Genomic DNA, 13229 nt, shown 5'->3' on the forward strand with positions numbered 1-13229 from the left:
ATTCAAGCCTTCTGGGAGTAATGGGATTGTAACCAAGAAATAGTTAAGCTACTATTTGTGGTAATATCCTCTGGGATTCCTTTTCTGTTGAGTTCCTTGGAGCCTCGTGTTTTATTTTGTTTCACTACACGCCTATCAGCTTTGTGTCAAACCTTGTTTTTCTGCTGCTGCTCCCGGCAGGACAGAGATCCCAGTACTTGACTCTCCGAAGATCTCTGGCACGTTCTCAAAGGAGAGAACCAATGCAAAAAGACAACCGTGTGGTTCTGCTGTGATGCATTTCCTAAACTCTGCTTGTTGCTATTGGGTTTTTTTCTACTTTTTTGTTAGGAAAGGATGCATTTATTCTTCTGGCCTTTTATTCATCAGACACTTTGTTTTGTTTCAAACATTTAATCTGCCAGAGTTTGAGCGTTTGTTTCCTCACTTTGACAGCAACTTGAACGTTCAAATGAGCCTTTTTTTATGACACCTGCAATTTTTTTTGTCACCTTGTTTATTTTCAGCTATAGGAATCTGCTGTTTTGAATGGGGTTTTTTTGTTTTTTTTTTTCTTTTTTTTTCTTTTCACATTCCTTTCCTTGGAGTGTTCTGTCACACCAGCCAACATGCCTGAGGCCATTACAAGCACTCTTTGAACTGGGACTTCAGATCCTTCATTCTGTTGCAGGTCATTCTCCAGCTGCACTGTGAAGCAGAAGGATGTCTGTCTTGCCGTGTCAGTTCCCTGTCTCTGTAAGGGTTACAGATGACCCATTAGAGCACTTACTGCTGTCACAGCTTCACTCATGTACAACATCCCCTTGTTCCTTTCCAACCTGCTGGGCAGCTGGTACTTTTTTTGTAGTGCTAGAATTGGAATCTGAACAGAGAGAACGTGATCTGTAGGGGTTTGGTGCAAGTAGGAGCTCATTTCCACGTGTGCTGGAGCCTACTATAGTAGAACGTGATCACTTCAGGGAAAAGGAGATGATATGTATACTGCAGATGAGCAAGGAATTGCTCTGGTGCAAGGAGGATACTTTAAGAGGCCCCAGTGTGTTTGTGTGCAGGTGTATTTCCAGCCTGGTCCTGAGTGGTTGGCACTGGTCCTTTGCGAGCACAGCTCTGAGTTGTATTCTGTGCTCCTGCCAGCCCTCCTTGAGTGCTGTCTTCCACTGTGTGCCCACAGTCAGTGTCTCAACAGACAAAGAGTCATCTTGACCTGCTGTTGAACAGGTTTATTTAGAACAACTTTTATTCCCTGCTAATGATGGGAGTGCAGACCCCATCCTGACATTATTTACATTGCAGAAGACGTAAATATTACACAAACAGCAGAAGAATTCAGGTGACAGGGAAGGAAGTCGCTGTGTGAGAGATAACTTGTAAGTGATAGTGCAAACATTTACTGCTTAACCCTGTAGCCACGGTGGAGTTCAGAGCCACTGCATGGCACATGGAATTAAAACAGTGTCAGCCCAATCTGATGCACAGAGATCTCTTAACTCTTGCAGAGTAAAGCTGTACCTTTGGTTTAAACACCTTGAGGCTGATCAGTGACTGCTTGTAATAAGCTTTGTATATTCAATTTTGCTGCCAGGGCTCTATCCAGGAGCCAACAGCCCACAGCAGTGCTTGTGATGGGTGGCAAATGTGTGGATTCATGTCTGACCTCACCCTATGCCGAACTGTGGGTGGTTGTGCCATCAGCATCTGTTTAGAGGAGGCTGTAATCAGTTCCCTGAATCGCCCAAAGGTGCTTTTTGGTGGCCTCGTGTACGTTAATTGGGCCCTCAAACAGAGTGATGATTTGGCAGAAATTTTGCTGCTCTTCATGATCTGAAAACTTTAGTTAGTAATTAATGTCTCCAGGATTACAAGTGCGCTGGTTATTCTAGCAGCCTGAGGTTAAACCACAGAGCTTTGGTGGTTTTTTTTCTGATTCACTACACAAACCAGTGTTTAGAGAGGGGAATTAAATAATAAAGACTGAAGTAAATGAAGTAGTGCATCAGAACTGCATTCCTTTCAGCAGATTTGAGGAGCGTATGCATCAGTCTCCAGCTGGTCACCTCCAGGAATGTCTTCATTGCTGTGAATGGTTTACTGTACAGTTAGATCCACGAGCTCTGAATCATCCTGGACAGAAACAGGAGGTAAAGAGAATTAAGAAAAAGCTACTGGTGAGCACATGCAGATTTTTTTCCCCCCTTTTTTGAGTATTTTTTTTGGCTCATCTTACTTATGGGAAGAACCACCAACACAGGCATGGTAAGCAAGATGCCAAAATGTCACGCTTTCCAGCTGTATCCATAGGCATCATTTCTTTTGTACCATTCTGGTCTTTCCCTGCTACCCACAGCCCCTCTCTGCGTAATATTCACACAGGTCTCTTCACACTGCTTCATAATATGCTGACTATGGGTAGGCAGGCTTAACTTCTGAGACAGAGGAATAAGATGGAATTGCTGCATAACGGAAAACACATTTGTGTGAATGAAGATGATAGCAGCAATGGCCTATCTGGGGACAATCAGTCCCACAGGGCTGTCAAGGTTTAGAGCATATTTCTAGTTTCAGATGATTAATTTTAGGACTGGGGAGTACAGAACATTGTGAGGCTTCATTTCCCATTCAGTGCACTGAGAGGGAAAACCTGAAATGTTCTGGACATCTAAAGGTAGGTTCTGTTCCCTGGGAGAATTTTGTTTGCTTCTGCCATGGCCTTGATATTCAATGCCTCAGCTTTATGAGGTTGCTTATGGCTGCTGTGAGTCTGTTCCCAGCTGCACCAGTGGGCACTGGAGTTCTGCTGGGTTTGCTGATAGATCTGCAGTAAGAGCTGTGCCTGTGGGTGAGCGCTGGAGCAGTCAAACCAGCTGGCGTTCTGGGCAAACATGTGCCTGGGTCTTCACAGCACTGACGGTATCTGTTCAGTCTAATGGGTCTTTTGATATTTAACAAAACTCATTGGGAGTTTTTTCCCCTGAAATTGCAACAGATGCTCTGTCCCTTGTGAACAGCAGCAGCAGCTGACTTTGCCAAGGCAGAACCTTCCAGCCATGTGCTGGGTGCTGTGCTTACAGAATTGCACAGGGGATGGTACTCACCAGAGCATGGGGAGACGAAAAAGGGAAAAATATTTACATGAACTTAGCCAGGGTGCTGGGAAACCCCTCTAACCGACTGTTGGTCACATCCTGAGGCCTGTGAAAGAACAGAGTAGGATGAATGATGCCTTAACTGGGATCAAGATGATTTTTTTTCCCCCACTGCTATTTGGCTGAACTCTGGAGGTGAGAGGCAGCACAGGGAGGTGCTAGTGCTGCAGGCTGGCCAGAACTGTGACTTACCTGCACCCCACCTGCCCAGGAGTGAGCTTGTGCATACAGGTAAGAGCTTTATTCTTTCCCTGGGTGTATCTGAAAGATAGCACCTGGTCCAGTGACTTCACTACTGATTCATGTTTGCCAGACAGCAAAAAGGGTCTTGTCTCATTCCTGCAGCAAGCAGATAACAAGGTGGCTCCCGCCTACCTTTGATGCTGCAGCATGGCTCCCAAGAAGTCCCTCAGTACCATCTGCTGGTGGTAACGGCTGTCCATCAGGATGCTGTCTGACTGGCGCCTTGTCAGGAGCTCGTGCAGCCCTTCTCCTGGACTGCTCTCGCTGTTTCTGTCATGTGAAGATGAGAAACAGATCTGTGTGAGGTGCTTTCAGTCCCTTGCTCAGATGGCTCTGGCTGAGCAGCATGGCAGAGAGCCTGCTGGGCCTGGGGCTGTTCTGTTCTCCCTGAGAGAGCACAGCTGCATTTGCCTAGAGCTGGCTTGCACCTGCCTAGTTGGGCTTATCTATCTAAGCAAAGCTACCCTAGTGCTGATAGAATGGCAGTTTTCTATGTTCAAACAGGCCTGGAACAACAGCATAACAATGGGTGTTTCCTTCCAGTGAATGATGGTTGCAGCTGTTAATCTGCAGAGGCTGCTGCTTGTTGCTCATGCAGTAGAGCTCTCAGCTGATCTGACACTGATAGGCTTGGAGGGAAGAATTAATTGAGCCACTTGATAATCGCTGTGATTAGAGGCATCTTAGAAGTGGGGATACAGAACGTCCTTTTGGGTGCAGCGCAGCAGGAAAGATTGCTTCTGTTGCAGCAGAAGGCAGCTATTTCTGCTACGTGCACAAAAATTTGTCAGCAAAGCATTGTCCCAACAGCAGACCCCTCATGCCTTACCTGAGTCGCTTGCCAATGATGGTCTGTAAGAATTTGCGGGCAGAAATCTGCCCCAGGAATTTGCGGTAGTTGTCAGTGAATATGGCATCAGCATGGCGCTGCATCCTGGGGGGGAAGACAGGAAGAGGTGTGATCAGCGAGCCCATGGTCAGCCTTCTGCTGCAGAGTGGGTGCTTCACATGTCTTAACAGACCAGATGTAACTGCTGAGCTCAGTGCCAGGTGAACGTACTGAATATTGAACTGAGTTGGTGGTGGAGGGTAAAACGACGTGGGAGAGTTTGGCCCTGACAGGGTGGCATCCAGCAAAGCAAAATAAATCTTTTGATCGATATTTGTACACAACTAAGAAGTGCCAGCAAAGCAAAGATGACGTCAAGGAACAAGGGGAAGAGGAAGAACCAGACTGGGAAAGGGCTGAGCTGGGAGTGGGGAGTTCCTGTGCTCTACAGCAGCACTGTGGTTTTGTGGGACACCCCTGTCCCAGACACAGGGTGAGCCTTGGGCAGTTCTCCAGCCTGTGCCTGGACACAAGCTACGGAAAATCCACGGGTTAGGGAAGCATAAACCATATGCATGGCCTTCAGTGCTGCAAGGATAAATTGTTTTTAAGACAACCAACCATCCCTTGTCTCTTGGTAGGAGAGGAAAGGAGAAGCTCTAATAGCCATGCTGTGGGTTTCCAGAGCTTGCTGAAAGACAGTGCTCCCTGCAGAAGTGCTGCAGCAGGGCTGAGAGGTGAGGTACAAACCTTTTCTCAGTGGGGTCTGTTAACAAACCCTCCTCATCCTGTTCCTCTGCTGAGGGACTATGGCCCTGCAGCAGGCTGTGGTCCAGGAGATGGAAGTTCACAGACTTGCCAGTAACAGGTCCTGGGCTGTACCTTCAAGAAAAACCCAAAGCATGCTGTGAAATGTGCTCAAATACCAGTCAGGGGTTGCTCATCTTGAGCATTACTCTGCATTCTGCTTTTTCTTTCTTTCTCCTTTTTCTTACCCTACCTTTTCAGTAACATCGATTTTGTACATCGCTCTCTCCAGTCAGAAATTGCCCTGAGGCAGTGAAAAGGCAATTGGTAAAGCTTCTCCGAATACGTTTTCTGAGCTTCCAGCAATGTCAAGCAAAACTCCAGCAATTATGGCATTGTCGTGCCACGGCTTTAGCACAAGTCTAAAGCATTTTCTATGAGACAATTACAAATCTACATTACAGAGCCCTATGCCCAGTTTTGTACATCCATCAATTTGTAATGGTAGGAAGTAATATTAACTTTTCACAGTTGGTAAGGAAATACTTGAAATATTAATTAGCAGCTGTTGAGTTCCCATACTGAATCTGCAGTTCTGATTTCAGTGCAGGTAGCTTTCAGGCACAAATTTCAGTCGGTGATGGAGCTGGTGGCGCTGGCTGCTCTGGAGATGGCTAGATTTCCCTTTATAGGACAGAGCATTCAATGCCAAAATCAATTGCTGGGCTGAAATATTCCACATTAAGTGTCTGACATTGTGTCAGTTCTTGGGAAACTACCCATAAACTAGCAGCATTCCCAAAAAATTCAGCCAGAGTAAAGACATTTTCAGCAGTGGCTTTCAGAAGGTCTGACAAGCTTCATTTGACATGTGCTTATTTTGCACAAGGTCAGAGGTGAGGCGGAGAGTTACAGTATGGGTGAAACATTCAACATCTTACCTGAGAGCTGGGTAGAGAGGAAAGGAGATGGAGCTTGCAACTAAATGCAGGAACAGGAACAGGGTGGCCTTATCCAGCATCTTCCACCCTTTGGAGTCACCTGGAACATGGAGCAGTGACTCAGTGGCACAAGTTGCCCAGAGCAGCCTCCCCACCAGCCCGCATCACTGGACAACAACCTCCATCGTGCTCCCTGTGACCCCTCCTGCCCAGCTATGCCCAGAGGAGCCCCCTCTCCACCAATAAGAGACACCTGTGCAGCTCTCAGGACTTAGGTGAAAGCAGGATGGACTGCACCACCAGTGTGTGCTGCACACAAGCACTGCAGTGTTTTGCATCCTGAGGCTGGCTGTGTGTCCAGCATCCCCGATGGACGACTCAAAGCAAAGAATCGCCCGAGGTTGCACAGCACCAGCAGGTGAACTCAATGCTTTTGTTACTGGAAGCAAGAGACGGTGGGAGAATATTTCTGTTAACATCATTCCTCGGTTTTGATCAAAAGCAATTGATCTTTAGCTCAAAGAAGATTCTTTAAGAAAGCAGAATGTGGATGGAGATCTTTAAAACATGAAGTTTCCTTGTTCAGCTGTGTTATTTTACACAAGAAAAGGGCGGAAAGATGTTTGATCTCCATAAAAGAGAAAAGCTCATGTTTTTAGGGGGGAAGAAAAGAAACTTCCAAATGTTTAACAATACTTGCAACAAAAGCAGTTTCCAAGTGGAAAGGATCTGATTGGGTTTCTAATTTCCCCAGTGAACCTTCCAAGCACTGGATTTTCTGGATGATGGTGGCAGGAAGCAGCTCTGATGGAAAATGTCAGCAGTGAGCACTGTTTCGTTGCACAGGTACAGCTGCCCACATTCAGCTGAGTGCAAACTGGACAGCATGGGGAAGTTTCTCTACGCACTGGTGTGCTGTGCGTGTGTGCAAGGGAGCATGCTGCTGAGAGCATGGAATTGTAACAGGATGAGGGGAGGTGTGCTGAGTGGCAGCCAGTGGGCACAGAGGTGCATTATGAATTGGGGTTCCTTAGTGCAACCCTTCCTCATTCTGGACCCTGTTCAGTAGTGCCGACAGCCCCGATTTGAGCAGAGCTGGGTGCAGGAGGGCACCCTTCCTCCAAACCTGCTCTAAAGGAGGGCTTCACCCCTTGGATGGCCGAGGAATGCCCAGAAGCAGCATAAGAGGTGACTGAGAAACACAGAACTCTTGCTCTGGATTTCCATTTGTTTTCTATCTTTCACTTGAGCTTGGAAAAGCATGTCCCTCTCGTGCCTCTCTCCATTAAATAGCTCAAATTCCAAATCAGAATTACTGATTACTCTATACGTGTTGGAGGGTACCAGGAGACCATGGCACCAGCATCTAAAGGACATGCCAACCAGGAGATGTATACAGTTCCAAGAAAAGCCACTATGTGAGCTGAGAAGTGAAATATCGATGTAAATGAGAAGAAAGTCTCACACCATGTTGTCCACTTGCCTTTTTTCTTCCTAGGATGCAGCCTTGATTGCCTGTGCTGGATTTTCCCCCAGAGCCACTTTTTGTCCCTTTGAGATTCTTTCTTCTTTCTCTGCTTTTCGTGTGATTATTTTGTTTTGTTTCACCTTCCCATCTTGCTTTGCCTTTTCTCCCCTTGCTGCCATCAGCCTCTCATCCCTTCAGCTTTTTTGGGTATGTCTGCCTCCTCTGGGAAGAAACCTAAAGCCTTTCAACCTCTCCTCACAAGTGCCTGCTGTTTCAGAAAAGAGGATTTAAGCATCACCCTGCACATGGGCAGATGACAGCTCTGCAAAGCCGTGACACCTTCACATTCTCCCGAGGTGAGAATTTGCCTTTCTTTTCTGCTCTGGCAGCATGTGGATAAAAATGATTAATAAATTCCGCTTTAAGATGAAGAGCTTTTAGCACCATTCCAACAGCTAAAGCACAGTAGCTCCGTTCCATCCTGTGCAGTGTTAACACAGCGGCGTTTGTGAGAATGATGTTGGGAGAGATTGATGACTATGACTCCCAAAATCTTACCTGATCGGTCTCAAAAATACCACTGCAGAGATGAAACGGAGCTTCTATTGCACCTGCTGGTTTGTGAAGTTCAGACTTTTACACCAGGATTTCTGCTTTTCTAGCACCATATTTCATTTGAAGGGGCTCACTGCCTCACAGCTGGCTCCGTGTTACTGGAACACGCTGTTGCATTCCTGCTCACACTTCGTTTGGGCACAAACACAACTTTGCTGACTGGTGAGTAGAATGGCATCCATTTTTCGAAAGGAATTTGCACGGATGTAGCAAAAGAAGGAATCTCTGCTTCGTTTAGTAACTGCTTGGCAGTTTTACAAGGCTCCCCTGTATTATTACCGTACTGCTTTGTCCTTATCCAATAGTTCAGTTACTGTTTCCTTCTCTAACTTCAAACAACAGAATCCTATGTGATACAAAGGGTGTTACATCCAGCAAAGCTAATTACCAATGCGAGCTTAGATTGCAATTCAGTGTAGTTTAATTGCCTCTGATTTCCAAATTGGAATTATCTTGCTGAACCCACATGCAGAGACCCGTACTTACCGTTCCCTCAAAACGAGCCCTTCCTGGATCAGCTCCTGCTCCGATGTGTCTGCAACAGGGGAACGACTTCTCCTCTGTCTGTGAGCGCTGCGGAGCCGTCCCCTGCACCAACCCCAGGCCCCCGGTGAGCAGGGAGCGCACTGAGATCTGCCCCCAGCTGTCCTCTGCCTGCCGGGGAGGTGCGCTCCTCCTCTTATACCTGTGCTCCTCTGGAGTCCTGTGGGCTTCTGCGCGTCACAGCATCAATTATCCCCATGGGATTCAAAGGCTGTGTTTAGCATCCTCTTTTTTGCGAGTGTTCAGGGAGGTTGTGGGGAAGGGGTATGACTGTGGCTTAGGGCTGTTTGCATGTCTTTATCATTCAGAGAGGGAAAAGCAAATAACAACAATGATAATCTGGCAGAGTAATTGACAAATTTGCTTTGTAAAGTAAACTTATCTTTCCCTTTGCAATTGCATTTCTTCCTCCTACCCAACAATAAAAGAGAGTTAACCATTAATAGTTCCTCACGCTGCCTACTGGGGTGGGGGGTGGGGGTGTCTCTTTGCTATTTTCTTTTTCTTTGATTATGAGCGTTTTCCTCCTTCTCCTTTGTCACTCACATCTGCTAGCACCAGCGGGGCAGTTCATGCTTCAGTCCCTCACAAACACAGCAGCTTCACATCAGGCTCACAGCAGCTGGGAAGCCCTGCTCTGCTTGTGTGCTCTGCCAAAAGGCAGATGTCTTCCCTGGAGGGCTGCATGCTGGCAGCTGCTGTCACTGCTGGAGCAAGGAGTGAAAGCCCCCCTTAAAAAGGACACATAGCTGGGGCACTGGGAAGGCTGGGGCCATTCAAAGGAGGTGAAAAGCATGAGTTCTGCCTGTTTTCAGTGCTGACTTTACAATGCACAGAACTGATAGAAACCCAGATCTTCCCATCTTGGGGCTTGCACGCCTTGGTGCTGGGTGGAAGTGCCAGCAGTGTGTGACTCATCTCTGCCTACTGCAGGACGCCATCACCTTGCACTCAGCGCAGCTGCTGCTGGCAGAGGCCAAGTGCAGGGAAGAGCAATGTAGCTGGAATGTGCAGGAGATTCAAGTAGTCAATGTTGGTCCAACTCCACTGCCCCTTTGCTTCTTGCAAAGCAATCGGCATTGTCACTGCGGCTTGCTTCTTAGTGGAGCAGTGACTGGAAGGTTTTGATAAGCAGTAACCCAGTGGACACAGAGGTGTGAGCGAGCTCAGCATGCCAAATCTACAAAGGATTAAACAACAGCCACTCTGTACCTAGACTGTAACCTCCAGTTTTGACATGCTCTGAGGGCTCACATTCCCTTTGGTGTAAATCAGTGCCAGGCAACTTCCCTAAGAGATCAAGAAGGGTTGAAAGGAGCAAAGCAGGAGCTGGAGTTGGCCCTCAAGTAAGCAGCTGACCAGAGGACTTCCGAGATAATTCAAAAGCAAAACAGCTCCACGAAGAGAAGTGAGAGCTGCTGCTTCCCTTACAGCTGTGAGAAGTGGCATCAGCCTGCCCAGGGGGAGAGGGTCTGCTGTAAGACCAGGCAGACAGATGTGCATCATCCTTACTCTGGACACTGGAGAAAGGTATTCTTGAATAGCACAGAGCAGGGTTTTCCAAAACTGCTGTACTGATGCACGTTCCTGTGCCCTGTTTCTGCAACTGGAAAAGGATTTTTGTCTGTATTTTTGAAACAATCTGTTCACATTCTCTCATGTGTGAGGCCAGGTGCACCAATTTTTCAGCATGGCTTATTTTTCTTCCACTGTCTTGGTGCCACACCGGCTGCACAGATGAATCAGCCCACGCCGTTAAACCAGTTGAGAGCCGACGCTGCTCCAAGATATTATCCTATAGATTGTCTCTGAGCTAATTCTCGATCTGCCTGGCCCACTGCCTTACACAGGGCTGCTGTAAGATACAGGGCAATATCTCTCAGTTCAAAGGGAATCAGTCGATAATTGACTCATTTATAGCTGCCTGCTGCCCACCTTGGGTTATGAGAGCTATAATCTGCATTTGTATCTTAAGTGAGCTGCTGTCAAAGAAGGCCATGTAAAAATCTCTGTGGTGATAGGTGCTTCTCTGTTCTGCCTGGACTGGGCTTCTGTCATGCACAGCTGGACCCAAAAAGGCCTCGCAACAAGAAGCTCTTTGTGACCAGGGCAACTGTGGGAGGCAGCAGAATTTTCTAAAAGCCCTCCAGGCTCCATTGGGTAGAAACAGCTTAGGAGTTCCCAAAGTATGAACAGAGCAGCTGTTCTGTCCCCAGGACTTCCTGTCTTGTTGCCTCCCACAGTGGATAGCTGCCTTTTTTCCTAGCCCTACATTGGTGCAGAGCAACAGACTATGGCCAAGTACAGGCCACCACGGGTATCTTTTGCTGGATTTTGGAGTCGTGTCTGTGTAGATGTGACCATCCCGGGTGAAGCACAGGACAGGTAGCTGTATTTCACTGCTGGTCCTCTGCTGATGAAGGACACAATGTTAGGATCCTGCAGCAATTTCCCAGATATTGATTTCCTCTTTGCTTTACCTCCTCCAGACTGCATGCCACGCTTTAAAAAATCTCCCATCTGTTCCAGGTGCACAGCACACAGCTCCAGAGAAGCTGAGCAGCGTGCAAAGTGGTCCTACTCACCTTGGGAGGCCGAACATAAGGACAGTAAGAAGTAACCCATCAAATGACAAGAAAGAAAATCATCCCCAGTTCTTCTCTGTCAAAAGCGTTTCTGCACTTCTCCAAAATGTCACAAGCAGTGGCTGCTGGCTCCCCGTTCCTTTTAGAACAAAACCAAGTGTTTCCTATGGTTTTCTTTCACTCGAGAAGTGTGGTGGTGACCACTTTGCCACAAGTGCCCTAACGTTACATTAGATGCACCGGACTGAGAAGATTGAGTTATATTTTTGGTCTAACTTTGCCACCTTATGGGTAGCATGGTACACGTTTTAGTTCAAATGTCTTATCCCACATGGTAGACCAAAGGCACACTATAATTAAGTTACCATCAATCATTTAATACATTATCCATTATTCATGAAAACACAGAACTTTTTGTTCCAAACTTCTTTACAAAAATGCAATAACTTCCGTGGCAAGAAAGCAAACAAAATGAGATGAAAAAGACCAGGTTTGATCAGACTTATAATTACTTCTAAGGAAGAAATGGAGAACCCCAAATTGGAAGACTTGCCATTAGAAAATTATGCAAGTCTTGGCTTCTCCATCTTGAAAGGATAAAATGTTGAGATGTGGATCTTCAGAGCCTCCAAAGCTGACCCTTTGAACACTAATACATCCCTTGAGGAATTCAAATTGGTAGGAACCTAAATACAAACAATTATCAAAATTATCTCCTGAAAAAGGTCCTTCTGGAAGAGATCGCAGTTCAGACTATGAAAATGAGTCTGAAGCAGGGGATCAGATTAAAAATAGCGAAAATAATTCCCTAATTCAAAATGTACAAGAATGTGCTATTAGAAAAGACTGTCTCAGAGAGTTAAAAGCCTGCTTGAAAAGCCTACTTAATCTTCAAACATTACCGCATCACCCAGACTACAATGGAACAAATGGCATCAGCCTGCAGGATCCGTATCTGTCAGAGGCCTGATGTGCTCTGTGGGTGCAAACCATTTATAGAGCCGGCACCTGTCTGGCTCTGTTTATCTCCTCGAAGAGCAGCAGGAGCATTTCAGCACTGCCCAAGTGAACTGCCAAGCCTTTCAGCCAGATGTCAGTATGTTACAGTCAGCTGAGAGTTACTGGCTCCTCAACTTCTAGCTCTAAATACCAGCTCCTTCCTCTTCCTCACTGGCAAACAGAGCTCAGATGCCAGCAGTGACCGCATCTTCGGTCTACCACTTTCATTTCATTTGGAAAGGAGCCTTGTCTGGAAGGTTACGCAGGACAGGACAGTACAACTAAAGTCAAGAAACAAGGGGAGGTGGCGTTAATTCTACCCCTGTCCCTGGTTCGTGGTGCTCAGGTGCACTGAGGTCCCTCGGCTGCTGATGCCTCTCCTGAGGACCCTGTGTTCCAAACACTGATTTGAAAGCTTCTGCTGAAAAAACTAGGGTTTGAAAACAAACAAACAAAAAAAAAAAAAACAAGAAAAAAAACAACAACCAGAAGTAATTAGACTCATCTTTTCTTGCATGAATAATAATATACAACCTGAGGATGAAAAGGTATCAGTGCACAAGCTCATGGTGTTTGTGCAGTAAGTGGTCTTGCTGCTGAGACTTGTAGGGAATATTGCAATGCAAACCACAGAAGAAAGTTATAAAGATAAAAAAGCTGAGGATGATTTGAATTCAGAGGAAGACTTCACATCTGAGCTCTGTCTGCTTAGAATTATGTGCTGACACAATTGCCATTTCTGCTTGCTGAACCAATGTTAGCTTTGAAACCCACTCAGATTTCAGAGGCTTTGGAAAGTAATTCAACCAGCCTACACCTTCAAATGGCTGTCCTTTTTATCATCTCAAAATCAGTGCAAATGCATGGCTTGGTGTGGAGCAGGTGAAAGGCGTGCAGCTGGAGCGGGCTGATGGCACCACCTGCTTGCAGTTCAAAGGTGGTATCTCTTGCACAGATCCTGGCAATGCTGCCATGTTACATGATCTGCGAGAGGCTGGTGGTGGAGGGATTCGGTAGGAGCAGTAAAAAAGATGAAAATTTCAGCTGTTTATTTCTTCTTAAAATAGGCACTGCCATTTCTGCTGGTGGAGAGGAGGACAAAGGAAGAGCTTTACC

At 46.5% G+C, this 13229-nt stretch overlaps 1 protein-coding gene across 1 annotated transcript; it reads right to left on the reverse strand.

Moving 5' to 3' along the window:
* Positions 1-1245: 1245 nt before the first annotated feature.
* Positions 1246-8692, reverse strand: GHRH (growth hormone releasing hormone). Its single transcript, XM_048962862.1, has 7 exons — positions 8473-8692; positions 5904-6003; positions 4966-5097; positions 4216-4320; positions 3519-3656; positions 3093-3189; positions 1246-2121 (listed from the first exon to the last, which is right to left on the reverse strand). Exons 2-6 carry the CDS (start codon positions 5981-5983, stop codon positions 3126-3128), a joined length of 519 nt encoding a protein of 172 aa, XP_048818819.1. The 5' UTR covers positions 5984-6003; positions 8473-8692; the 3' UTR covers positions 1246-2121; positions 3093-3125.
* Between the last annotated feature and the right edge of the window lie 4537 nt (positions 8693-13229).

This window comes from Lagopus muta, chromosome 16, assembly GCF_023343835.1.
Source record: "Lagopus muta isolate bLagMut1 chromosome 16, bLagMut1 primary, whole genome shotgun sequence".
Taxonomy (NCBI): domain Eukaryota; kingdom Metazoa; phylum Chordata; class Aves; order Galliformes; family Phasianidae; genus Lagopus; species Lagopus muta.